A 27059-nucleotide genomic window follows, 5' to 3' on the forward strand; every position below is an offset into this window, starting at 1 on the left:
TGAAAATCGTCCCACGAGGACTCGTCTGTTGTTGAAAAAATGAACAGCGCAGAATGGAAGTTGGTTTCTTAGTTCTCGTACAAATATCCACACGGCAAGAAAGGTTTCTGATTTCGTTAGCTTGCTCGGATAGACATGAAAAATACCTGCGTTTAATGGATTTTATATTCTCCTTCTATAAATATTCACTACAGTATCACTTAATTAAAAATGGTAGTTATGATGAGAGATGACGTCACGCGCAGTCCAATTTTCGTCGCATGTTTGGCGATACCTTACATTTCCTACCACATGTGGTACTTTTACCTTGTTGCAGGCGTCTCACGAACTTTAAAAGTCTGGCTATAGGAAAATAACCAGCTAAACCGGTTGGTTTGCTTACAAATGCTCTGACGTTTCACTATTTGCGCTGGGGCAATAACACTGCAAAAACAAGGCCTCAAGGAAGGCGCAGCATTTCTAATACCATGGGCCGCTGTTTTACACAGCGCTGAGGGAGTTTTACCCACCTCCCGTCTTCACAAATTACGCCATCAATGTTATCTGTTCCATCTCCCTTTCGGTATTAAAAATTTGTTTTCTAAGATGTTTCCTTATCAGAATTTTGTATCAAGTCATTGTGTTCTCCAACCCTCCCACATGCCCGTAAAATCGTAACCTCAAAATTATAACCGCTACTTCACATCAAAATTTTTTGTGCTGTTTGAGTAAACTGTTGCTGTTTAATTTTAGAATCACACGAAACACATAAATACGTCCTGTGGGCGAAATGCATTGTTACTGGTTGTTAGATCACGTGGTACATGCAATTAAATATCCAAATTGCGGCATGGATGTATATGGATACGTGTTTTTGCGTGTTGTGCTGAACATAGAACCCTTGCATTGGGCCGATTCCATGTCAAGGGAGCTATTTTTCTAATATATAGCCTACAAGATACATAGTTTCAGTGTAAATCATTTCAGATCCAGTGGAAACTATAAGTACCACCTTCTTTAACAACCATTAATTCTGCATTTTACCCATAGAGAATTTATTGGTTTCGTAAAATTTTCACAGTAAACAGCGATTATTTCTTTGTAATGGTGAAATGTTGTGTTTCCTTTTTGGCATGGACTGAATATTTAATATATTATTAAAATTATATACGTTCTCCAGAGGATTAATTCTAAATAGGGAAAGGACAAATGACGTAACCTGCTGCTAACAAATGATACTGACAACTAAGCTACATGTCTAAGTCAAGTGACGTCTTTTCATTCTTCACATTCCATTCATCAGCTGTGAACCCCTTCTCCCCGCCATAGCGCGTCACGCTACAGAACCACCGTTGACCACTCCAGAAGCCAAAGTACTTTGAAAGCAATAAAGGACTTCGTCTCGCCATGGTGGCGGCGTAACTCTAGCGCCCTAAGAAAACAGAGCACTGCCTTATGTCATAGAACCCTAGCAAACTCGATAAAAAATTGTTTAACACCACCCACGTCATAAATTTGAAATTTCTTTTCGACGCTGTAACATTTCATTATTTAAGCACCATGCCACCAAGGCATAGGGGGGAGTGGATCTTTAGCTCCACGTTTTCTTATCCTCGGCACTGGATGCAGGTGCTTTCCCGTTACTATAGTTTGAAATGAACTACTAAAATCAAGGTCATTATATTCGTCATAAATTATGATTTTTTATGCTAATTACAGGCTTCAGAAATGTTTATGTTGTTCTGTTTTTGTCCTTGCACTTGACTTGACTAAGATAAAGTGTCTTTTTTCGGACTTCAGCCGCTGCACGGGATATATTAATTTCCTTGTCCCGTACATGCCACAAGAATGCCTATCGATTTTATGTCACTTTGATTTATCATTTAAATGTTACACGCAATTAAGTAACTCTCATTTCTAGAATTGACGCAAAGTAATGCATTAGATTCTTATAGATTAACGGAGGATTCAGTCGAAAATTGGCTCAGGATTGAGGTTCTCACGGTGGCGAGTTTGAAGATGGTTGTCTTCTGGTTTGCCTGGTAGACGTCTATCGATGTTTCGGATGTGCTCGATGCCTCCTTCATCAGAACATTAGGTGTAGCTTTCACTTCAACCTGTTGCTAATCTCTCGTAGATAAACGCAAGCAAACTGCACTCACTGCGTTTTAATTCTGCTCTTAAGTTATTACAAATTTATAATACAATCTGCCTGCCCGCACTTGGTTCGTTTCGTGTCTGGGTTACATAGCTTGCTGTGTAGAGAGTGTTGGAGTATAAGTCTGACCTACTTTCCTGCCGTAGGGTAACATAATCGATATCCAGAAAATATGTACACAGTAGTTCGATTTTATCAATGACATCTGTTTTCCATTTCCATTGCATGGAAAGACATTTAAAAACTGCCACATGGGATGTCCATCAAATGCGACATTTTAGACAAGTGAAATTGCCTATCCGGGAATCGGACTGACTGACCTATTCCATGGATCAGAGTCTTTCTTGAGATGCGGATAGTCGCTTAGGTAGGCTAGAGGTTCCTCACCTTTTATGGAACAAGATTGCTCATTTCTACTGATCCACATGAATCCAATCCACACTTCCGCTCAATTTCCTTAAGATTGATTTTAATATTATCCTCCCAATACTTCTACTTATTAATAGCGGTCTTTTTCCTTCAGGCTTTGGAATCTCATTCTCCGATTTTTTATCTCCTGTCTCTGTAATAAACGAATGTTGGTACGTGTTCATTTGCTGTTAAGGAATTTTGGGCCTTATGGGTTTATTTATCATATTTTGACCATTTATAAAGCAGATGTGGGGATTATCTAGCCTCAAATATACACTGGAGGGTGAGGTGGCTGGAACTTGAGGCTGACCACTGGCCTCAGTCATATGCCAAGGTTAAGAATAAGTGGAACTGTACTTCCATGATCTCCATACACAGTAACAGATTAGTGTTCAAGTCGGGAGACAAATTTTAACCTTTATTTTTATGTTACGTGCAGTAACCTCTGGTAAAATTGGGAGGGGAAAAAAGACATATCTGACAACCTTTTTGTTCTAAAACAAAGCTGTAGTCGCGGACGATTATCCAACTGCAGTTTTTGTGTTCGGTGGAGTTTGTAGTAAGGTGTGGTTCCAGTTCTAAGAATTGCCCCAAAGGCCATGTCTGTTTCCCGCAAATTATGTTTCTTTTACTTTTTATTTAGGCAAGAAAATAATGAACATAGGAATACGCAATCAAAAGCAGTCTGTATTCTGTAGCTCGACTTCTAACCGGCAAATTACAAAATGGCTGCTCGATCTACAAGTGATAATTAAGTCTTTATGGAAGAGCGCGAAGGTGGAACTCCGAGGTCGCTGCTTTGTAGGCTGCGTGTTGATGTCCAGTTTTGTGAGACGGTCTGGGTAGACGTCCATCAATGTAGCATACTTTTGCATGTCTCTTCTTTGAACCAGAAACGCTTTGATCTTCCTCTGTGATCCTTTGATAGGACGTTCATTTTTATTTGGTGTAATTGGAAGATTACGCTACGAAATGCGTTGCGCAGAAGAGCACAAACATGCAACTGACTTGAGAAATCCAAGGAATGTACTACTTAAAACCTCATACATGTAGACTGAACTTTGCTGAATTAGTCAGTGTCTGTACGGCATTAAAATACACAGGCCCACATATTCCAACTCCATGGAGCAGAGTTCTTTAGAATCTAATAATACACCAACCTCTCGATTTACAAATGTGATCAATTCAATAGAAACTGTTCGTAAGGTGAACATTTGTAAATATAAAATGAAGTTCCCATTAATTTGCATATAAATAAAATTCTGGCTGGTTCTCGACAAAGAATAAACAAACATATCCCTTTATTATAACCTTAATTACTGTACGTATAACAATAATAATAATAATAAGAAGAAGGAATTAATGATAAAAATTAATAGTTATTCGTGTAGCGAAAATAATGTTTGTGAATTGAAAAATAGGTATTAATTTACATTCATCGTTACAGCGAAAATGCTTAAATCTGAAGTTCGTAAATCGAGGGATAGCTATAGACACTTAGCCATTGAAGAAGTTCCCGCCTCTTATAACATTCGAAGGCTCATTGCCGTGTTCAAAACAGAAAGCAACTGGTCCTTAACTTCAGCCAGATGAATCCAGTCCACATCGGCATGTACCCTATTTCTATAAGATCCATTTTAATATTGCATTTGCGCCGTGGTCTCCCAAGCGATCTCTTAAAGTTATTATTCTGATGTGTTACGTGTACGCATTTCTCATCGTTCCCATGTACACTACACGCCCTGCTCATATGAATATCTTTGATTTCATGATCCTAATATCTGGCGAAGAGTGGCTTACAATAAGGAGAATTCGGATAATACGTTTCCATGGTGCAGTAAACCTTACTTCATTCGCTTACTGAACGCCCCAAATGTGATGACATCTCGTTCAGCTTTTCCTGACGTGCTCTTTCGAACTAAGATTAAGAATGTTGTGATCTAGTGGTTCGTATTCGGGAGGTCTCGTTTTAAAAATTGGTCCAGAGACTGCCTATGGTTTTCCTCAGTATTTTCAAGCAAATGCCAAAATAGCAAACTGAAACAGTCGCTTCCTTCCATGTCCTTTCCCATTATTTATTAATCATCCTATTATTTTTCATGAATCATTATATCATTTGATGTTTGTTTGTTTGTTATACATAGTTCGAGCTGCTGACAGGGTCTTAAAATACTCCACAGATAAAGCAAACTTTAAAGATGCCTTTGTTAGAACTGAAATGAGACTTCGGAAGAGACTGAAATGTGCATCGTCTGACTTCGCGTTGACCCGTGACTGCCTACGATAACAGATTTATTTTTCACTCTTCTGCTGTCTTGTGGAATTTATGATCAGCTAGCAGTGAGGCTGGAAACAAGTTGCAGCGAGTGGCTGACACCTACTTACTTCTTGTTCTCTGCAGCCTTCAGCTGCTAGTACGGCCCCCACAATGCAGCATCCTAATAAGGACCACTCTCGATATTCTCTCCTCTGATTGGTCCATCCGTAGCTGACAAGAAAACTTGTCCTGGCCTTCTTATCAAACGGCGCACTTTCCTACTTTCAGCGTGCGACGCCGGTATCACATTACATTTTATTTATTCCTTTTACTTACATGTACAAAAAGTAATCAACTTTAGCAACACTTTTGAGAAACTGTTCAACCATTTAAAGCCCAGTGAGAACTATACGTATGTACCACCTGATTTGGCAATCTTTAACTCTGCATTTTGTATTCATGTATTTCGTATGATTATAAATGTAAAAATTATCATTTCCTTAATCAACGTTAACCAGTTGATCTTTGTAATGGTGAAGAGTTGCGTTTTCTTTGCGGTACGGACTGAATTCTTAAAAATTATTCAGACGAGCAGACAGTCCACTATTACAGCCTCATGAAATGCATTTCTCAAGATTTTTTTAATCATTTAAATATCTACAAAAGGGGTACTCAACCTTTTCCAAACCCAGGTCCTCATGGACTCGAGGGCCGCAAGGTTATAAATAAAAATATGTTATTGAAACGTCTTGATAGTCTTCTAAAAATGATGATCACTTCTGCTGTTTATGCAAACAGGTTGAGACTTTAGGGGCTACTCAGTACATTTATTTGACAAAATCAATCGTTAGTGGGGGATATTTGACACTGATTTAGCCTGAGTATTATTTCAATATCAGGTTTAATTTCTCTTGCGATCGCATGAATACTTTCAAGTGTTCGTCAGTAAGACGCGTCCCAGTTCTTGATTTGACGTTCTTAATTGGAAAGTTGCTTACACTACAAAATACTGATGACATTAACAACTTCTGTTCAGTGTTTCTTGAAGAAAGAAGGCCAGTATGTGTCCTATACTCCACTTCGTTGTGTAAATGTTGAAATAAAATCCCGAAACCAGATCTCCTACGCCAAGCGTCTGCAAGGCACAGCCCGCGAAGAAATCATTCCAGAGGCAATGACCTGCCCATACGATTTAGAGACCCGAATAAAGACTTCCCTTCACATAATATGAAATAGGAACAATGATATGTATTCATAAAAAAAGAATTGTAGTTATATGTTCCACACAACATTAATAATTAATCAACATAATTGAACTGTGTATGAGCTACGTGTTTTGTTCCGAGGTACCATATTCAATCTATACAAACGCACACAATTCTAGAAAACAGAAAGTTACTATGTAATGTTAGTTGATATTGCACACGCATGTTTTATATGCGTGCACGCTTCAGAATATTACAATATTGTAAGTTAAAATAAACAAATTGAGGTTATGGTGTTAAATTAAACATCAGAAAAAAATATTTTTCTCAATTATGCAAACAAAATTTGTTACTGATCAAAATCATACGTGTTTTTATCATTAATGTGAAATGTAGCCCTATTATACAGTGTCCTATAATGTTTAGACACACAAGAAGAATTTCTGCAGAACATTTGGCTTTGTGCAGGTCTGTAGCAAAGGGCCAGTTGGTGACATTACAACCGGTAGAACAAGGGTGTTTCAGGCTTGTAGGGAGTCCAGTGTGAGATGCTACATTAAACTGCAAAAATTTACGACTGTGAAGGTTCCCAGACAGTGCCCACTCGTCCTTCAGGAAAAGGTACGATGAAGAGAAAGCAAGGCGTTGGGAAGTGGAGAGAGAGAAGATAACATGGTAGCAGAAGAGTAGAATTTGCAAAGAGGAAATTGGTGGGGGGAGAAGTGAGAGACACGTAGGTCAAAATAATATTTAAGAATTCAGTCCTTACCGCAAAGAAAACAACTGTTCACCATTACAAAGATAAACTGGTTGACGATGTTTTAGGAAATAATCGGCTGTTTATTCTGATAACCATAAGAAACACATAAATACACGCAGTGGGTAAAATGCAGATTTATTGATTGTTGAAGTAAGTAGGACGTATAGTTACCACTTTGTTGATTTTTAGGAAACCGGCATATTTTAAGGTCATGTTGCTATTATAGAAGGTGATATCTCATTTCTCGCTAACTCGGCTGATTAACGGTTTCCTGTACCCCTGTGCTTGTAATTATCTGACTGATAACACGTTCTGGCGGCCTCACTGTGCTGGAAGTGGGCATATGTGGGAAGTATTCTTAGAACCAGAGTGACCTAAAACTGACTCATGCAATTCAAAGATATCACAAATTACGTCACATATTTCTCATGACGTGCCATTTTTCCTTTACGTAATTTATTCACAGCGTTATCTACCAGTTACTTGTTTTATTAAACGTTAATTCATTCGTTTTTTAAATGTTTTTATAGGTCTACATGAACACTGCCCATTTGAAGAACAAGGTTTATTGATTTGACAGTCTGTGTTTTTACATTCCTTATATGTTCGTTATGACCAAAATTTATTCTTTACGCAAGGATTTCGCTATGGGTTTGTCCCAGTTCTTATAACAATAAAAAATGCTGGTATCTATTTTGTTTTTGAGAAGATTTTACAAATTCGGATCGTTAAAAAGCTAGTCTCCATATAGTTAAACACTGATGGTACAATTTGCTGTGATTTAAACTTGTGTATAACTTGTCTGAGCAGAGAGTGCACTATTCCTTGTGTACGTTTTCCCACTCTTGCGTGGTGAATGAATGGCATGGAGTGAGGGCTGTGTGTGCGATATAGCGTGTGGTCAAGATAGCTTCAGCTCTGATGTGAGCCACCAAATTCCTTTTATACCCATATTGCCTTTTAAAGTGCGCGTTTTATATATATTTATCTGTCTCTTGTGTTGATTGAACTGTTGTAACGAAATGATGGATGTTTTCCTCAATGCCTGGACTGTGCAATAAGAATATTTTATCAGCTTATGTCATCTCAGAAAGAAACTATTATCTTGTTCAACTGCTTCATGCGTTCCTGAGTGATTTGCAACTAATTAAATAGCTTGTTTGCATTTTGGAAATGTAAAAGTTAAAATACACAAAACAGTAATTTTACATATAGTTTTGTATGTGTATGAAAAACGTGGTCTCAGTTTAAGGGAAGGGAATATATTAAGGGTGTCTGAGAGTTGCCTTCTGTGAAGAGAATTTGGGCGCAAGACGGATGAAGTTAAGTTGGAGGAAGCTACGTAATTTGTACTCTCCACCATACATTACTAGGATGATCAAATCAAGGATGACGAGATGGGCTAGGTATGTAGCGCCCATGGGGAGATGAGAAATGTGTACAAAATTCTAGTTGGGAAGCCTGGAAAGTAGAGTCCACTAGGAATAGCTGGGCGTAGACGGGATAATTCTTTTTAAAATTGACTTTAAATAAATAGGGTTTGTGGGTGTGGATTGGATTTATCTGGCTTAGGATAATAAACGGTGGCGTACTCTTGTGAATACAGGAATGAAACTTCAGGGTCCATAAAATGCGGGAAATTTCTTGACCAAAACAACTTTGCTCTATGGAGTTAGTTAATCAAATGGTTTTCTTAGAAATTCTCTTTCATATTGAAACTGTCCTTATAAGGGAGCGCGCAGCCAGATACAAGTTCATTTATTTTCTTTGTTTATTTCATGTTATTTTCTTGGAACGAATTAAATGAATGCGTCTGTATGTCCGAGTAAGGTGCGCTGCTGTGTCTGTCCTCCTGACACCACTTTTCCCTTGCAAGTTAATTTGACGTAAGCAACATGTCCTACATTTATTTACATCGCCACTCGTAGGCCATCGGGTTTGATAGCAAACTTCGAACTTCATTAATTGTTCAATAATATTGAAATGATGGCAATGCGTTAATGAACGTCCAGTTCTGGGATGCTAGTGCACTGGGGTCGGACCGCCCTTTGCAAGATTTACAAGTGAAAGTCTGCCCGTGTTTTATGACGTCCGTGTTGAGATTAACTTCACAATAACAGATTAATTGGATTTACATTAGATAATTATGAAGGGTGCTGTGTTAATTTATATATATTATTTATTTATAGTTTATTTGACGATCTTTTTGATTAGAGACTATAAAGCGTCGATATATGTCTTGGATCCATGTTTTCCCTCAGAACTGCTACATCAAAAAGCCTTGTTTTACCGTTCGCAAAAGGATCGTTGTCAATGTGAGAGGCGTTACCCCCACGCCTTGCCGTCAAGCGGAAGGACTACCCGGTTTTATCTTTCTTTTTTATTTAGAATATTAAAATAAACGGGAACACGTCAGAGTAGCTTTCTCCAGCATCCCACAGTGGTCCAGTCTCAGAAGTGAAAGCCACCCAACAGGTTGGAATAATGAGAATGCATCAGACTTGATTTGGGGAGGTGGCCGATTCGAATCTCGGTCGGAACACCGCGTGTACTGACTGAAGTTTTCGTAACTTTTCTTAGATCTTTCAGAATAATTCTGGGACATCTTTGAACTGTCATGAAAGTTCTTTTTCAATTCTCACCATTTGTGACCATCTAATTAACTAAACTCCGTGGAACATAGGCCTTCTGGGGACTTAATAGTCGCTCAGCTACTAAGGAATTCCAGTCTTTTATGTTCCCTGAAGAATCCCTCCAAGTCCGAGGTCTGCTAATTGACTGCAGCAAGCGTTTGCTTATTCTCAGTCCCCCTTTACCCGAAACCAGAAGATGCGTCATACCGTTGTGACAACAAACATGTCTGTCCGCAATTTATTTCTCATCTCATTCGAAATCACGTAGCGTCTGAAACAGATACCAACTCATCGAGACAGTCTACCTTGAAGAGTTGATGATGATTATTAATCAGGTCAAGAAATCCTCGCCATTTATGAAACCTGATTGCTCATTACCATTCTTACATCGTGAAACAGTTTAATCCAGTCAGTAACTTCATATTTGTTTCTTTATAACCCGTTTTAATATTATCCTTCATCTATGCCTTGTATTCCCTTGTCTTGAGGTTTTCAGACCACTATTTCTAATGCTTTTATAATTTACCTCTGCGTGCTGTATGTCCTGCCATTCTCATCTTCATTGCTTCAAGTACATTTATCTTTTCTTCTAATTTTTTGTTGCGTTCATTTTTCTTTTATTTAAACCAAGTTACACTAAAATATTAGGTGTCGAAAATACTTAATCAAACGTTAATAATTTTTCTCGAAAACACTAGTTTTACAGTGTGATTCGACATTAGACGTACACATTTTAATGGTGATTTGTACATACAACAACGATAAAAACTTTTAAATTTCAATGATTTTACGTTCAAGTTTGGTATAAAATTCCCAGCAACTTTCATAGAATTGCGAATCCATTGAAGAAAGTGGAGGAGAGGACATTTTCGATTATAATTAATTTTATGGTATTAAGGTAGTACGCACGTAACCAAATAATGAGACTGTAGGTCATCGTGCTACTTTTGACGACATGGCAACGCCGATGTGCGGTGTCACATACTGCTGGACATCGTTAACAGTGTATAATGTTATTAGTGTATATACGGTCATGCTGGTATGAGGCACGTTGAAGTTATTAGACATGATAAACAATGTTCCGATGACGCGTGTTTCGAATTGGAAAATCTCACTTCTCCTAGCAAATGCCTTTTCTTTTGTTTGAGCATTTTGTACATAGTGTTTACTGTTTTATTACGTACTTTAACAGTGAATTTTTACCACAGAATGTTTTTATGGGTTTCTTATGATTCTCAGAATAAACAACTATTATTTCCCTAAACAGCATCAGCCATTTGATCTTTGTAATGGTGAGGTGTGGTGCTTTCTTTGCGGTACGGACTGGATTTTTAAATATTATTTAGACGAGCCTCGGATTCAGGGGGTTAATAAGACTTTGCCTTTACATAAATGATTTTTATATTGTCTGCATGTTCTGTTATAAACTCCAGGAATCCAGGTACCACATTTACTAAGAAATTTTCCTTCAGCATTTCCGGACGACTTTAGTTAACACTTCAGTAAGCACGACTGTAGTCAGGACTATTTATATCTGTTTACGCATACCAGCAACCTTTGGTTAATGCCTAGCTGCCGTTTCCAATTGAAATCATAAATAATTCTTTGGGTGCGTATTAAGTGCATTACAGTAATACTTATCGACGTTAGTTCATTATTCATTTCGTGTTCTTTCGTTTTTGTAATTAAATTAAAGTACTTTGATTTTTGTTTCGTGAAAATAACCATACTCTTACAATTGTAGTAGGCTTTTAAATGTCACTAGACGATCGAAGCACACATATGAACTGACTTGCTGATTTTATCCTTTGATGGTAAAAGAAATGTTCATCATCATACTCTAACTAGACCAGTACTTAAGAGTTTAGAAGTGTGTTAATTACTTTGCATTAACCTTACGTCATTCTGTGTCTCTGTGAGATGCAGGGGAGAGTAACGCTACTGTGTATGAAATGTATTTTAGACAGAGACAGATGAGTTAATACTAACAGCTGGATAGAACGTCAAATCTCATAATTACACTGGCCGAGAATTGACTCGTTCGTTTTAATGCGTAACTGTTATTGCTGAAGATATTAATAAATTTGTTAACTGGTGGGCAAATCATATTTTAAAGTCCGCTTACAAGATCGCGCCATTGGATCCTATCTGAGTCAGATGAATCTAGTCCATACACTCATACCCTATTTAAGACACATTTTAATATTATTCTCTCATATACGTCTAGGTATTCTAAATGGTCGATTTCCTTAAAGCAGGGTTTTGAAAAGTTTTATCGGCGTAAAGTCACATTCACCCTTGTTCATCGACTTTCGGATGACTGGGTAATAAATGAGAATAGGTCGATGTATTGAAACTTCATGACACTTTATTAAAATGCTACCAAGTTATTATTTTAACATGTTAATTTGTTGTTACTCAGTTTTATTTAACAAAATTAGTCGTTAGTGAGATATTTGACACAGCGTTTGCTCGAGTGAACTTTCAATATCGGGTTTAATTTCTGTTGTTGCTATTTCCACATCCCTGCAAGTGTTCATCAGTTAAAACGCGTCATAGATTTGGTTTTGTATTAATTGTTAAGCTGCACACTTTCTATCGGCGATATTTGCTGCCAGATACTACAGTAACGTAGTGTGATTTCCATAGGTGGCAAATATTTTTGAATATACAGAATGACAGCAGAAATGTTGACGGGCCACGTTATGCACTTCCGTCGATCACGGACTGAGAACCTCTGAATTGAGGTTTTCCTACTTTTCTCTCAAATGCATGTTACATGTCCTACCAATCTCTTAATTTGATCATAAAACACGTGGTAAAGAATATAAATTATGTAATTTTCATACCGCAATTTTACATTTTTCCCTGTTACTTCGTTTCTTTGTTTCTTTGATCCTGTTTTCCCATTTATATATTAACGGTATAGAGGCTTATGTTCAATTTGTTCTGTAATACATTTGATGCACTCCCGATTACAGGCTGTCGGCCAATAGCAATGCTTCTACCTATACAAACAACGCTGAACATTTATACCCCGAACGGGAGTCGAACCGTGTTTAAGTGCTGGAATGTTCTAAGCCACTGTGACAAGAATATACAATTGCATCATGATTTTTAAGGTACATTAATAGTTTTGTTCCAATTTTTGGATACTTCGAGTAAGGGAAATAGTTAGTCGTGTGTTCCAAAAAAACAGCTGGGTGGAGGAGACAGGACGGACGTGGTATGGGATGGGCTTAACATTCCTGCGCTTCCTACTTATAGGTGATAACGTCCGCTTGAAAGGAATTGTTTGTTTGGATTTCATCGGGGATGTACGAGATTTGAAGCGCTCACGGCTGTAGACATGTTGACGACGTTGGAACAGCGATCTTTTGTCCAGCCCCAGTTGACACATTAGTGAATACGGAACAGTGGTGGAACAATGCTGACAGGGAGAAACAGAGGTAGTCGGAGAAAAATTTGTCCCAGTGCCACTCTGTCCACCACAAATCCCACCTGGACTGCCCTAAGCGCGAACCTCGGCCTCCGCGCTAAAATTCCGGCGACTAACCACCTGAGCTGTGTTGACGGTGGTCTTGATCATAATTCCGCGTGGACCTGTGCGTAGATACCAACGTTTCTGAGGAAGATATTGCCACCAGCCCTGAAGATGGATGCAGTATGTTCTTTCGAAACGTTGGGTCTCATACAAGTCCACAGGAAGTTACGACCCAGAGGACTGTCAAGGAAGTTTTGGATCAAAATTATTTTACATATTTATTGTGATGAAACCCTTTTTTTTCTTAAATAAAAGTTAAGGGTTTCATGTAAAGCAGATGGTTTAACTGATACAAACACATCAAAATTAAACTTGTCTGACAATTTAACTGTGGATTTCAAGTACGAAATTTAATCGAAATCCTTCAGTAGTTTCAGAGATAAAACACACAAGCCGTGGCGAACACCTCCTGCCGTGCTATTATGCGTCAATTATATACGCCGTGTGTAAATATGTCAAGTTGGAATAAAACGTATAAAATTGTTTTGCATTTATCGAGTCTGTGTCCTGCAGACTGCTTTTAAGTTACATTCAGATTGTTAAACGAAATTATCAGTTGTAAATGACATCATTTCAATGTTAGTGGTAAAGCGTGAAGTCTATTCACGTCCATTAGGGCCACTGGTTGCTTAGAAACGTGTTATTGCAGTAATCACGTGACCTGTTTTCCATTAAAGTCGTGACACGTCCGTTGAAAGACCATGATGTTCATTTATCTTGCCGTGCTGTATTGTGGAAGCAAGCCTGGAACTGTTTCGTACTTCCAGTAACAAAGGGGTTTGAAGTTACAGAAAATCGAACTATAAGCAAAAGTGTTCGTCTAACTGCAGAGACTGTTATTTTATCCAACGAGTAACTGACTGATCCTAATTGAATAATTGAGTGCCCAAGTTCACTGATCTGTATTTTTATTCCACTACCTCCATCTACAGACGGTTTCCCTCACCATAATCTCGTTTGAATCTCCTATTTCGCTTATTCGAATTACATCCTGGGCTATTAACTATTAAGTTATACAACTGGTTGTAATGAATTAAATTATTCAAGGTACTTACAACCCTCACGAGACGATCTCCTGATAATTCTCAGCTTTCCAAACCTTCCGTTAAGACATTTGGAAGGATTCGTTTAAACGGGAGGCGGCCCTGAACATTATTTCTATCTACAGTCTAAGACTGTAATCTTGAGACTTGCGGGGTGATGAAGTGGGGTGAAGGAGTTCGGACTTCCTGCATTCCTTGCAAGTCTCAATATTACACTCGCGTACTATACACAGGACAGCAGAGTCCACAAATACGCGAATATACGTCTATGGGATTCGAATTTACAATTCCAATTTTCAAGCTCTCCGTATCTTTCCACTCTTGCCATCCGGAGGATGGACCCATAAGTGGCCGCAGTTTCATAGAGACGTTAAATGTGTAACAATGCAACAGGATAAGAGTGATGTCAGAAGTCACAATTATTTCTATGTTACATTTTTATCCTTTGGAATCTATTAGCGAACCGAGTGTCTGTCTGTCCGTATTCCGCCTTATTTATTACAGACTTCAATATTACAATTAAATTATTGGCCTGTTTTCGTGAAACAGACAGATGGCGCTGGAAATTCAGTGTAGAGTGCTTGGTAGTTTGTTCAATTGCTTGACATTGAAAATGAGACTTTTATTACGACAATTTTTGTAGGAACACGACCGCACGACATATTTCCATTTGATGACGATAACTGACGAATTATTGTAACTGGACATGGGAAAACACATGACTGCTATGATATTAACTGTAAAATGAAACATGCTAACAGAGAAAGCAGTTAATACCTGCTGTCTGCTGTTCTGCAATGTCAGCTGTGACTAAGAATGTCGACACACTTATAGTCTCGTAATGACTTTATACCAGTGAAGTGTTTTGGTTTCGAATACGAAATGTGTGCCACGTCTGTTATAACGTTCAAATAAACAGAATGGCTGTTTATAGGATCAGACGACATAAAACAAGAACGCCAGTATTTAAAAAAATGGGGTGGAACAACACGAAAATTAGGAAACAGTGCTCAGATATGCAACATAAATAGGTACAATATTCCTAGAAGTTTACCAGGTATACTCCAATGGAGTATACATACTTTTTAATTTCCCTCTTTGCAATTTTGCTTACGTCACTGGCCTTGACGTTTGTGTATTGCGTGCACAAATCATCGCGTGGCTAATCACATTACGTAGCTTATCACACTGCAGTAAGCAATTATGTTTCACTATATTTACTTCAATATTTACCACGTAGAGAAACACTTGAAATAAAATCTCTATATGTTCATGAAGTTTCTTTGGTTTAAATTATTTGATCAGGGTCTATATTATTGACGCCTGAAATTTAATCAGTGAACAATTTGACAGACGGCCTCGCAACTCGTTTAATGTCGCTGTGAATTACGTTTTCAACTTCGGGACCCTAAAATATTTGTTGTCATCATGCATTGCTTTTGTTTGAATCTATTCTTTGATTTTAATACTGAAAGATGGTTTCAGGTTTTGCGCTGCAACATTAATAGAAACCGCATTTCGGAGCTCAGAGCGAATGTTGGCGTGTTTAAACGTTTGAAAGTTTTAAGTTACACTTTCTTTTCAAGACATCACGTGATGGCAAGGTATGACACCTGCATGTTTAAGTACATTGTAACAGTAAATTAATTTACATAACCACTAGCATACACAAAGAAACAGAAGGATGTTCGTCTTTCAGCTTCAGTGTAATTTTTCGAGGCAAAAGCACTTTTCGTTAATGATATAATTAGCGCAGAACCCAGTATCATGATGTGGAAGTCAAGATTATTTTTTAATCAAAAGGCCACGGGATTTTATCTGTTACATACCGTTTGTCTTGACTGAATGGTTTTCGTGGCTTCCTCCAGATATACGTATGGACGTAAAAGGTGAGCTGGCTTAAATTTACGTTCGTACCAATCCATCATTCATATCACGCAGCAATTCACTGCTGTATAATCAGCATGTAGATAAATATTCTGATAAATAAATTACCATCACGCTGAATACTGACAAAGGACATGGATCACACTTACATAAAACAAATTCCCTGACCGTAGCTCCGAAAAATGTATTTCTGAGTGCGGAGCTGTTACAGAATGTCCCACGTAACTTGGGACCCACTTACTAGCATGCGACGTCAATGCTGTGCGTTATGACCGACTCATTTCCCGGTAGTTCGCTCGCTGTGATCTCGGTATTCTGTCATGGCCGGTTCCATCTTAAGTGGGACATTCTGTATAAGGAATGTTCAACAAATAAGTGAACAGCCTGTATGATTCAGAGAGGACCAGAACCATGTCGTACAGCCATAGTTAGTTCAATAAGAGAATGTTCTAGAGTGTGTGGTGTAATGCTGGATTAATTCAGCCACCTACTAACTCATGGAGCTGAGTCTTTCGAAAGCTAATACTGCGCTCTGCTAGTCAATAAATTCACGTATTTTATGGAAGCCGGAAGTTTATTACCGTGTTCACAAGAGCTCGCCACTAATCCCTGTCTCAGATTTGTCTCTGCAACAAATCGACACTAAGTCCAGCTGGGCTTGAAAAGTAGCAAAGAAAGCGAAGCTGAATTAATGATCCTCATTCGACTTTGCTACTGTACTGAACTTCATGACTTTCTGACCTAGAAACATTTTTATTGCTTGCAACATTTATATCATAGCTCACGACTTTAATTCTGTTATTTCACTGTATTAACCGCTGATATTATTTAGCGAAATTACGGCAGACCTTGAGGAAGTGACCGAGACCTATTTTAAGGTACTACCCCTGACCACTGCATGGAGGAACTGAGGAAAACTACAAAAATAGAAACCAACTTATTTTATGCAGGAAACTATGATATGGCGGACACACAAGAATGATATATTTTAGGTTATTTGAAGAAACTGTTTCAACTGCAGAGGTTAAATGGTGTCCAGTGACAGTTTAAGATAGTCTACTGAACAGTGTGTTGTATCGGTAAAACTTTACTTAGTTCGTTGCTAACGGATGTCATAAGGCCTTATTCAGTCTCTCCAGATGAATTCCGAGATATAACTATAAAATAGGCCACGACGGCTTTCTTATAAACTCACATACGTGTACGTATGTTCCTATCATCTTCCCACTGCATGCGACTGCAATAAGTATGCTGATGAAACAATAGCATTAGAAATCTAGGTATTAATCAACCAATCATGTGGGTAGGGTTTGAACCTGGTGTGTTCCAGACGAGAGTCAGCTGCGTTACTGCATAGTTACGTCACCAAGCTTCATGATAAACATGACATATGTTGAAATAGATAACCGCAAAGCGGTTTTGTCATAAGAGTAGAAGAAAAATTCAGCGGATGTAAAAAATGAGTCGACTTCATTGATACGAATCTGACGCATCATAGTTCGTGGTTGAAATTACCCAGTCTGAATGTCGTTTTAATCTTGAGAAGCTTTTACAGTGAGCGAGGTTTCGCTCGAAGCTTTGTAACACATGCGTGTGGACAAACAAATTTGAATTATTTACGAGAGATTAAAACAATCAGTTTCCCAAGGTAAAACCAAACGTTTTGGCAAGAATTTACGATGTTGCTGTCTTTAAAATTGTGAGGGTTGCAAGAAATACGAATTAATAAGTATACAGTTTAGTGGTCGATTTTTGTGCCTTGAATGTGTGGAGATAAACTTCTAAGCATTCTCAATCCCATGATTGGTTACCTTTAACACCCGGCTGGCTCCTGCTACCTTTGGATTTAAGGCTGGGTACGGACCAAAGCCCGTCTGGCCGGAAAAATCCGTCCTTTCCGAGAATCGAACCCCGGTCATCGAGTCATCAGAATAATAAAATCTTCAACACGAATTTTGTAACACACCAAAGATGTATCTGGATATCGTTTGTTGCGTTTTGAATTCTACTCCGGGTAATGTAGGCCCATAAATTATTTGTGCCATTTTTAAATTAATACATGCATTAACTCTAGTGTCTACATTTTTATGGCATCTGTGACTTTTTGTTTAATATAAGAAGGCTTTGTGTTACTCACCCACACGTGCAGAGTTCACAGATACATTGTTCCTTGATGGGCCCCGAATATTTGTAGTGTAAATCCGCCTTTTTCCCTTCTTCCTTCTTGTCGGTTGTCGTCCCAGACTTCTTGACTGACTTAGATGTGATTTCGGTACTGCTAGTGGTGGCAGCTGCTTTGGACCCTTGAACATCAGTGATGACGGTCGTTGAATGCTGAACTGCAGTCCCGCCCTGTTGAACGGACGATGCTGAGTCTCCGCTGATTAACATCTGTTGATTTAGGGACTCCACCGTTTCTGATGACTGACCACTGGACACGTGTTTTTGTGATGACTCCGAGGTGCTGGAAGTGGTGAACTCCTGACTAACGTTACGTGTCTCCGTTGAAGTAGCAAGTTGATGCTGTTGACTATCAACAATGTCGTTGTGGTGGCTGCTGGAGGCTGCCAGGAAATCTTCATGGCTCTGGTGTTGAAGTTGTAGATTTCCTGAAGACTGTGTGGTGTAAGAAGTTACGACTTCCGACGTTGAGGAACTTGATATTGATTCGTGTTTGCTTTGTGACACCTGTGTTACTGAAGATGAAGATTCCTCAACATAAGCGTTACTAGCTGAATCTTGAGTGAGAGCAAGTGATTGGTCCAGTTGTGATTGAATATTCTGAGTGTTGGAAGATTTTTTATTACTAAATGACTTAGCAGTATTGAAATTGGACGATGAAGATTCACTTTTGTGAGAAGATTCACTAACAGACGCAGAAGCCGAAACGACCTCGTGTTTTAACGACAAACTTTCTTGGTTAATTACCGGTGATTCTCCTGTTGCTTGAGTGATGGCAAGAGTTGAATGTTGACCGGTAGATCCGTGTTGGAGTTGTTGGCTCTCGTTAGTTGTAACAAATTCGGTGGTTCCTCCAGTAACCACGGTTGACGAACTACTGGACACGGACTCTACTATTTTGTTACTGCTGCTGGTTTTACTAGCAGCAGTCGAACTGATTACAGTTTCTTCAGCAGAGGACGATACAGTGTCATAAGTAACTCCACCAGAAGATCCAGCAATGATCATCTTCGTCGAAGCATCAAAAGTGTCTTTGATGTCACTGCATGTCCCATTTGCAAAAGCAGATTCTTTGCTGACGGCTGCTTCTTTGTCAATAAGCGCAGCTGACGTCTCACCATTTGTGACTTCAATTGCCTTTGTACCTGAAGAGGAAGATCTTGATCCTGAGAAAGAAGATTGCATGCCCTTGGTAATAGCAGAAGTTGATGATTTTACAAGAGTCGTAAATGCCTGCTTATTGGTTGATTCAGATTTCTTACTGCTTTCCGATGTCGAATCCTTAACTTTCGTAACATTTGTTTTTGTTTTGTTTTTACTGCCACTAGGCGTGACATCTTTTTTCGTCACCGTCATTTTATCACCCGTTTATTTAACTGTCACGACGTCACGTTCGTTTTTCTACACAATTCGCGAATTTAGTCACTACTACTGGACAGTGGTCGGTGTTACCGCCTTACATGACGGCATCTTCTACTGAAGTGACTGTCTGGTTGTGTTGGATACCAGAGCCGTCTCCTACACGTAATAGTGTTTCTGGTTGGCCAATCGCAGCTCGGGGCCTTGAAGGCATCCCACAACCACGCGCGGGCCGAGGAGACACCAGTACTTAACATTACGCATTGCAGACATGACACTTGAGGTCAAATTAAGTGGTCCATGTTGGGAAAAGGACAAATTGATCAGTGGATGTAGCACGAGAGGTGTCGTAGGAAAAGGTTGAGGGCCGGTTTTCCTTTACTCCTGTTTTGGTCAATGATTCCTGCATGACTGCGAAAATCTAGCTTACCTGCTACGTCATTTCAACGTCACTGTTAAGTTTACGTCACTCTTATATACGGGCCAGCAATAGCGTGTAGCAGGATAATCAATTAGTTAATTTCACATGCTCGTTGAAATAGGACGGGAGTGGGGGGTTGCACATTGCACCTGTTCTTGAAACCGTACAAATTCAGCCTGCTAGGATATGCAGACCGCCTAGTGATACATTCATGAAATTCACGAGCCAGAGATATCTAACGGTAGGGCGATTCCTGGAGATGTAAAATGTTAAGTTATTCTTGTACCTAATTTCCAATCTATCAGGACGTATGGAGGAGTGGAGGTAAAGTTCCACGTGTTTTTAACCTCGGCGATAATTGGACGTGGTGGTTAGCAGGCAGGCTTGTGTAATTTCAGCCGGGGATTTGAATCCATAGCTTTCTCAATTCGATTTCTGAGTTCAGAGACGGAAATTAGATTTATTGGCCTAACACGGGACTTTATAGTCTGAAGCGTGTCGAAGGTGATGTGTGTAAATGTCATTGTGTGTCAAGTAAGACTTTTTCTTACATATGTAGCTTGTGATCTGTAATTAGAACAGCGAAAATGCAGTCTCTTCGTTATCAACGTGAATTGAAAACCGAGAAACAACAGCAAATGAGTGTAATATAAGCACGTAGAGTAGCAGATTCAAGTTATTACTTTGGATTTAGGAGATTAAAGTAACACCAGTGTTCAGTGTTTACAAATATAAATTAAGTATGTCCGTTTTAAATCGTATGAAATTTGTTGGATGTCTTCATCGGAAAAGCTAAATCATTCTTTGCAACCAAGAACCTCTGGCTCTGTGCATTAAATTGAGTTAGTATTAAATAATGACTAGAAAGTTGTTAACAGAATTAATTATGAAGAGAGTAACAATTTCTTAAGTAGACATATACATACGTGCAATGATATTATCCTCCAGTTTAACGAGAAACAGCATCATGTTAAACAGCAACCAAGTGCACTTCACGATATCAGCCAAGGCTCGTATAACGCGATGGCACGTCTCGCCTCTGAAAAGTGCAGTTATTTCAGTCCTTATACGACGTTAGATAAATGACGTCATGATGTTCGCTGGAGGGAAGTCGAACACCGGCTTTGTTTATTCCTTTGCTAATTTATCTTGGTGTTGCGATAACAATTTTCAAAATTTTATATCATTTTACATCAGACAACTATCACTTTTTAAACGTAAGACAGATCGTCACATCCAGTCACTTCATCATCGTCTTCCATGAAGAGGATCAGGTTACGCGGATCCAAATCCAAAAGTATTTTTTTTCTCAAGTATTTCTCATGTAGGAGTCTCTTATTTACCTTTAAGACACGCTTGCAGTTAAATTTCCACATGATGCTTAAAAAGTCATTTCTCATCTGGAGAGAAAGGTATTTCGTGCAATTACACATACCAACTACGCAAGTGAAACAAACTTAGGTGGTTTTATAAAGCAAATAAATAAACTACCAATGTTACTTTTGTCTTAAAATAATATGGGAACAACGTAAGCACATCTAAGACTCTATTAACACACCCGTCCGAAATTTGTAACACAGCTGCAAGGCGAAGTTTGGTTTAGGTTCACACACTTGTTCACGGTTCATGGACACACAATGGAAAAGCCAACATCACATACGTCGGTTAACAATTGCAAGTTCCCGGCAATCGCAGTGACCTTGTTAATCGTTCCGCAACTCTTCTCTTCCGGTGCCATCTCATCTTTTCACTCTAGCGGTCACCTTCCTTTATAGCTACCCGATTCTCTGTTGCTGCTAGCAGGAACACGAAGAAGAAGAAGAAGAAACAGGTCACTGTGTCGGCACATTTTCATGTTTAGGCTTTAATTTTCAACGTGGGGTTACCAGAAGTAAAAGTAAAATCTATGTTTGTTACAGATTCACACTTAAGTGCAGTGGTTAGTATTCTTGATTTGTATCAAGGAAGCGTTTTCCCAAAGAACGTCTGTCCAGATTAAGTTTCTTCATGGGTTTTATTTTCAGCAAACTACTGGACTATTTTTTTTTTAAAATATTACACGACAGATTATTTGCACTTTATTCCAAATTTAAAATTTAAAATTATCCCGAATTTTTATATCGTCTAGGCTACGCATTTGACGTAATATTCTTCTTAAATAAAATAAGAAACAAACAGTAACTCGTTTGTTGAATTGTTAAATACATGTCAGTTCATTTGTTATCTCTAATTTGGTTTGTGATTGTACGGATCGGTACGGACATATCTACGTCTATACGTCAGTACCAAAATCTGTTTTTCTAATTGTCATAATGAAAACCAGTCATAATTCAAATACTGTGACTCACAACGGTGAAGAATTGTCGATTACTTTGGTAAATATTCATGGCGTTATGTTTGTTATCCCGTTATTGTCCGTTGTTAGATTCACCTCTTGGTACGAATGTCATATTAATACGTCGTCTAACATCTAATATTGACAGCAAAACTTGAAGGTTTTAACGCCTCTGATACCACAGTAGGCCGCTGGGCGCAGTCATGAGCCAGTTTTATCCACTAATCGTCCTCACAACCCGTTTCACTTAATATTATCAAACTTACTGTTAGCAGTTTTTTTCTCATCAAAATTCTGTTATCATTTCTTAGCTCCAATGCCATGTTAAGCCCCACCATAAACTATCAAATTTCACACTACTCGAAGGACACTAACAAATGGTCTCTGTATATAATCAGCCTGAAGATGGAAACACAATGTTTCTCCGAAACGGTGGCATCTACCTACGAGTGTACACGGCTACATTTCATTACGTAATACTATGAATTGTCCATTGTTCTTATTTATTTCCGATTCAGAATTTTCTCAGATAATTAGTTCTTTCAAAATGTATAATCTTATGACACGATAATGACTATTCCTAGTTGCATTTTACCGATGGATTTCTTTACTGTTTACAAATAAATTGTCTTGTACTTAACAAGCATCATAACGTCAATGCCAATCACGTCATACAACCGAATACTATGTTAACAATTATGAATATATTCAATTCCTTTGATACAGAATTAGGTAAACTTAAAAGATGATATAATAACTTAGAAATTGAGTTTAATATTAAATTAGATTAATATTTAGTATGTACTCCTGTGAATGTATAAAGAAAACTCAGTGGAATATTTTGTCGGTACTTTGGGCGAAAGGAAATTTGTTACAAAAGAATTTGAAGGTGATTTGCAAAGGTTGTCGGAATGTGTTTTCAATTTATTAAGGCATCTGACCGAATAGACACTATCGCCGTCAAAGCTTGAGATTATAATTTATAAAAACTGTGTCTTTTAAATAAGGGAAAAAATGATAAAAGTATTAGTTTAAACCTTTGAAGCACAATTTTTGTCTAAATAATATTTATCGACTCAGTTTCTATCCCAAAGAAAACACAACCAGTCCCCATTACAAAAGTCAGTCGGTTAACACTGTTTAAGGAAATAATCACTGTTTATTCTGAGAATCGTGAGAAACTCACACTCTGTGGGCAAAATGTACAGTTATGGAATTTTAAACGTAAGTTTATGTAGTTACAACTGTGCTTTAAAAGCTTAAACATCTGTCGTATGCTGTCAAATCTTGGTACCGTAAAAATCATCAGCTGAACAGACTCACTAAGGATTATCATCACGAAACAATTTATGTGACGCTACTGCGACGCTGTTCAATATTAATGTGCTAGTACCAGATTAATTTATTAAATCCGGTCACTACGAGCCAAACTCTCTGCAGCTACCCTGATAAAATTAAATCTTTCACTAGTATTTTATGATGAAGTTTAACGTAATATTTAGACCTAAATTATTTTTATGCAAATTACGAAATTAATGTTGCAGCTGTAATTTTTGTTATCTGTATCATTTGAAATAAAACGCTTAATTTCTCCACGTTTCCCGATTTCTGTCTGTTCTTTCTTTCAGAAGACATTGCGATTGACAGCAGTCTCGTCCCGCGACGTCCCAAGAGAGGCGTGGAGTCGTGGAGCCATGCTCCGGCGTCGCACTGCACATACTGAACTCTTCCCGCGTCTGCACACGACGCTCCACCACGCGTAGCCATGGTAACTTCACACCAAAACACCAAGTAACAGGACTCATTCATTGTACGCCCACAACAACTTCAGACAAGCCATAATGAATGTGTGAGCGCCGCTGAGGACGGGTGCAACCTGACTCAGTTCACAGTCCCTGGTAAGTGCCTTATTTGTGTGATTTCTTCGTTGTTTCTCGTCAGGTGCTTTGTGTGGCTTTACTTCTCTGCCAGATCCAAAATCTGCTTACGTTCCCTTAAAAATTATACTTGATTTCGGACCAGTTGTATAATTTGATGTCTTGGCCTGGATTGCGTCATCAGAGACACTTAAGAACTGTTTCATTGACAGAATACGATATCGAACATGAAATTATTATTATATATATTTTATTGTATATATACCCTAATAGCAGCAAACTAAATGCAATATAGATTCTACCAAACACCGCCATTGCACACGATACGAGGCATTTTTACTCTCCCCAAGATCGAACTTAATATTATCCTCACATTTTCGTCTGTGTAGCAACTGTAATTGTTTTATTTTCTGAGAAGTAATGCAATGGAAGAGAGCCCTCACTGAGAAGATGATAGTCACTCAGCTGGTTAATAACTTTCCCGTCAATTATGGAACCCTGGGTTTATTATTATGATCATAGAATTTAACTTTTATTCACTTTTATTGTTTTGGGCCTATATAATTACGAATTATAAGTTATTTAATGCTAGCAGTATTTAAATAACAGATTTTTAGCCTGAGAATCATATGGGTTTAATAAAAACACTCTGTGGACAAAATTCAGTTATTAATTTTAAATCGTGTTGTATCTATGGTTACCACTGGGTTTTAAAGGGCTGATAGGAATGTGTGATAAGAAAGTAAACCGTAAGAAAAAGAATGTTTGACTCAAACAGGCATAGATAAAGCAGCGGGAAGCTAGGAAAGCAATGAGCGATGAAAAATATGGCACTTGCTTCTAAAATGGAAAATATTTGGGTCAAGATAAGTGTGTGTCTGAAAGAAAGACATTCTGGGAAGAACTTTAAACGCCTTACTCAACGAATGCGTAATCAAGTAGTCACTTTGTTTGCAGATTTTATATTTTAAACTTCTGAACATATTTCGATGGCTGTTCTGAAAATACCGTATGAAATTTTGATTGTGATGACCCGTATAACTTTGATATTATATATAAGTAAAGTAAAGTTTGTCCCACTATACGCCATGTAGGCGTTTGGGGTGAGTGGAGATATAGCTCCTCTCTTCCTTGACCTCGGCACTAGATTGGGGTGAGTGATCAGCATCACGCCCCGGCCGGCTTTACTCCCGGGAAAGGATCCCGGTACCCATTGTAGAGGAGGCTGGGTGAGCCCCTATATATTTAACTAAATAAAAGGAAAAATATTTATATCTGTATGACGTGTGCAACAGTGAAACGTCACTACCAGATGATGTATACAAATTCACAAAAGAATTAATTTAGAGAATCACCTGTCTTTATTTTAAGATCTCCATTACAGTATTTTAAAGATTTATTGCCATGTGTTTCTTGCGTCTTACTTAGAAATGTCTTGTGACTTACGCGGGGTAGAGGGAAATCGGAGATGAGAAATCAAGTTGACGAAGCGATTGTATGTGAGGTCACCCGGTGAGGTTGCATTTAGACTCGATAATGACCATGGAGTCCCTGCTGCTTTTAAGGACATTGTCCTTAAACAGAGAATTCAGGGCGACTGGGTACGGCTGTGACGACTTATGAATGCAAAACGCTAGAACTTTCCAACTTTCATCTGGTGTAACGTGAAATAGAATTCCAGATTAATCGACTGAATATCAACGTTGGAGAAGTCTTGATGAACAGATTTGATTTTAATTAAAATATAAGTTATCTTTCATTGGCAGATCTTAGCGAGTTATGAATTAGGAATTTCATTGCCGTGAACATTTTAAAAATTGAATGAAAGATGTTCATTATTTCGTATATACATAAAATATTAAAACAGGCAAAGATATAATTTTATCTAGTATTTTCTATGGGAGTGAACCTAAGAGAGAGAAGTACGAGGTTAAAGATATTATTGTGGTCGTTAAATCAAGGGGAATTAAATGATTAGGACATGTAGAACGCATGGATGACGTGAGAAACGCATCACATTTCTGAACACCTTTGTTAAACTTGGGTAACTTCGACTCGTAATAATCCACTTTTATGTGAATAAATTTGCTCTGCGTTAACGATAAAGCAGTGGCCTGCCTTAAATTACACCACGACCGCTTATTTCCAAATTTTTCAATTTCTCTGCTTACTGATCATCCTATTATTCGACTCTGTGTCGTCTTTGATACTGACAGCGTCGCCAAATAAACCACAAATAGGCTGAAGTTTGCTTTAATTTTCTCAAAATACAGCCGAAATGACATTTTATAAATATTGAACCATTGCTGAGGAACCATATTTTCACAAAGAACTTTCCAAGTTCCATGTGCATAAATTTTGTGAATAATTGCTTCCGTTACTTACACTATGACCTTCAGATTGGAGCCATTATTTTCGAAATGATTCAAAATTCAGCCATTAGGTGGCAGGTGAACTAACGTTTACACGTTTACACGTAGCCGAGGATCTTAACAATTACTTCATAGTTCTGAAAACATCCGCTAGATGGCAGCACTATCACGTTTCGTAGCTGAGGCGGAATATAAATGTAGAATCACAGGAAATAATTTATTGTTCAGAATTTTGTGGTTGCTGTTCTTCTGGTCGAGATTTTAACCCGAGGCCTTCCGAATAAGAAGTAGGAGTGCTAACCACTAGTCGCGACCCAATATTTTTCCAGCACTGGAGGTGTATGGGAGGCGTGTAGGTAAATCTTAACCTAGTTAGTAGGTAACTTCTGAATTTTACACTCACGTGTATCAAAACCTGGCAGACCTACTCAGTAGTGTCGGAAAAATGAAATTCATGTTCTAGCCTGGAATCTAACCCGGTTACCGTGTATTTGTTGTTAAGTTTTCATCTTGTGCACCTTCGTGTGTGAGTTATATAATCCCGATGGTTGTTGTTTGCGTCAGCAACTTTCGGCGTGTTTTTGACAAATTCGATACCCTGAGGGGTTAGGAATGGTAGAGACCATTATTAATCTTT

At 38.3% G+C, this 27059-nt stretch overlaps 1 protein-coding gene and 1 long non-coding RNA gene across 5 annotated transcripts in view; one reads left to right on the plus strand and one right to left on the minus strand.

The window, feature by feature from the left end:
• The window catches only part of Sdb (SAXO downstream of blistered), a 46406-nt gene extending 26850 nt beyond the window's left edge, over nt 1–19556 (minus strand). For 2 of the 3 annotated variants that reach the window (XM_087344260.1, XM_087344259.1), the window contains exon 1: nt 18015–19556. In XM_087344260.1, coding sequence (XP_087200386.1) covers nt 18015–19414 — 1400 coding nt within the window. In that variant the 5' untranslated portion in view covers nt 19415–19556. The remainder of the gene's footprint in view (nt 1–18014) is intronic. The other variant, XM_087344261.1, reaches the window with a different exon arrangement.
• LOC110834425 (uncharacterized) overlaps nt 1–27059 on the plus strand; it is a 41130-nt gene that overhangs the window by 8887 nt on the left and 5184 nt on the right. For both annotated transcript variants that reach the window (XR_002544587.2, XR_015533931.1), the window contains exon 2: nt 23802–24071. This is a non-coding gene — a long non-coding RNA (uncharacterized LOC110834425). The remainder of the gene's footprint in view (nt 1–23801; nt 24072–27059) is intronic.

The sequence above is a fragment of the Zootermopsis nevadensis genome, unplaced genomic scaffold (assembly GCF_977971745.1).
Source record: "Zootermopsis nevadensis isolate Lab colony 2312 unplaced genomic scaffold, Znev_1.0 Znev_ptg000007l, whole genome shotgun sequence".
NCBI classification, from domain to species: domain Eukaryota; kingdom Metazoa; phylum Arthropoda; class Insecta; order Blattodea; family Termopsidae; genus Zootermopsis; species Zootermopsis nevadensis.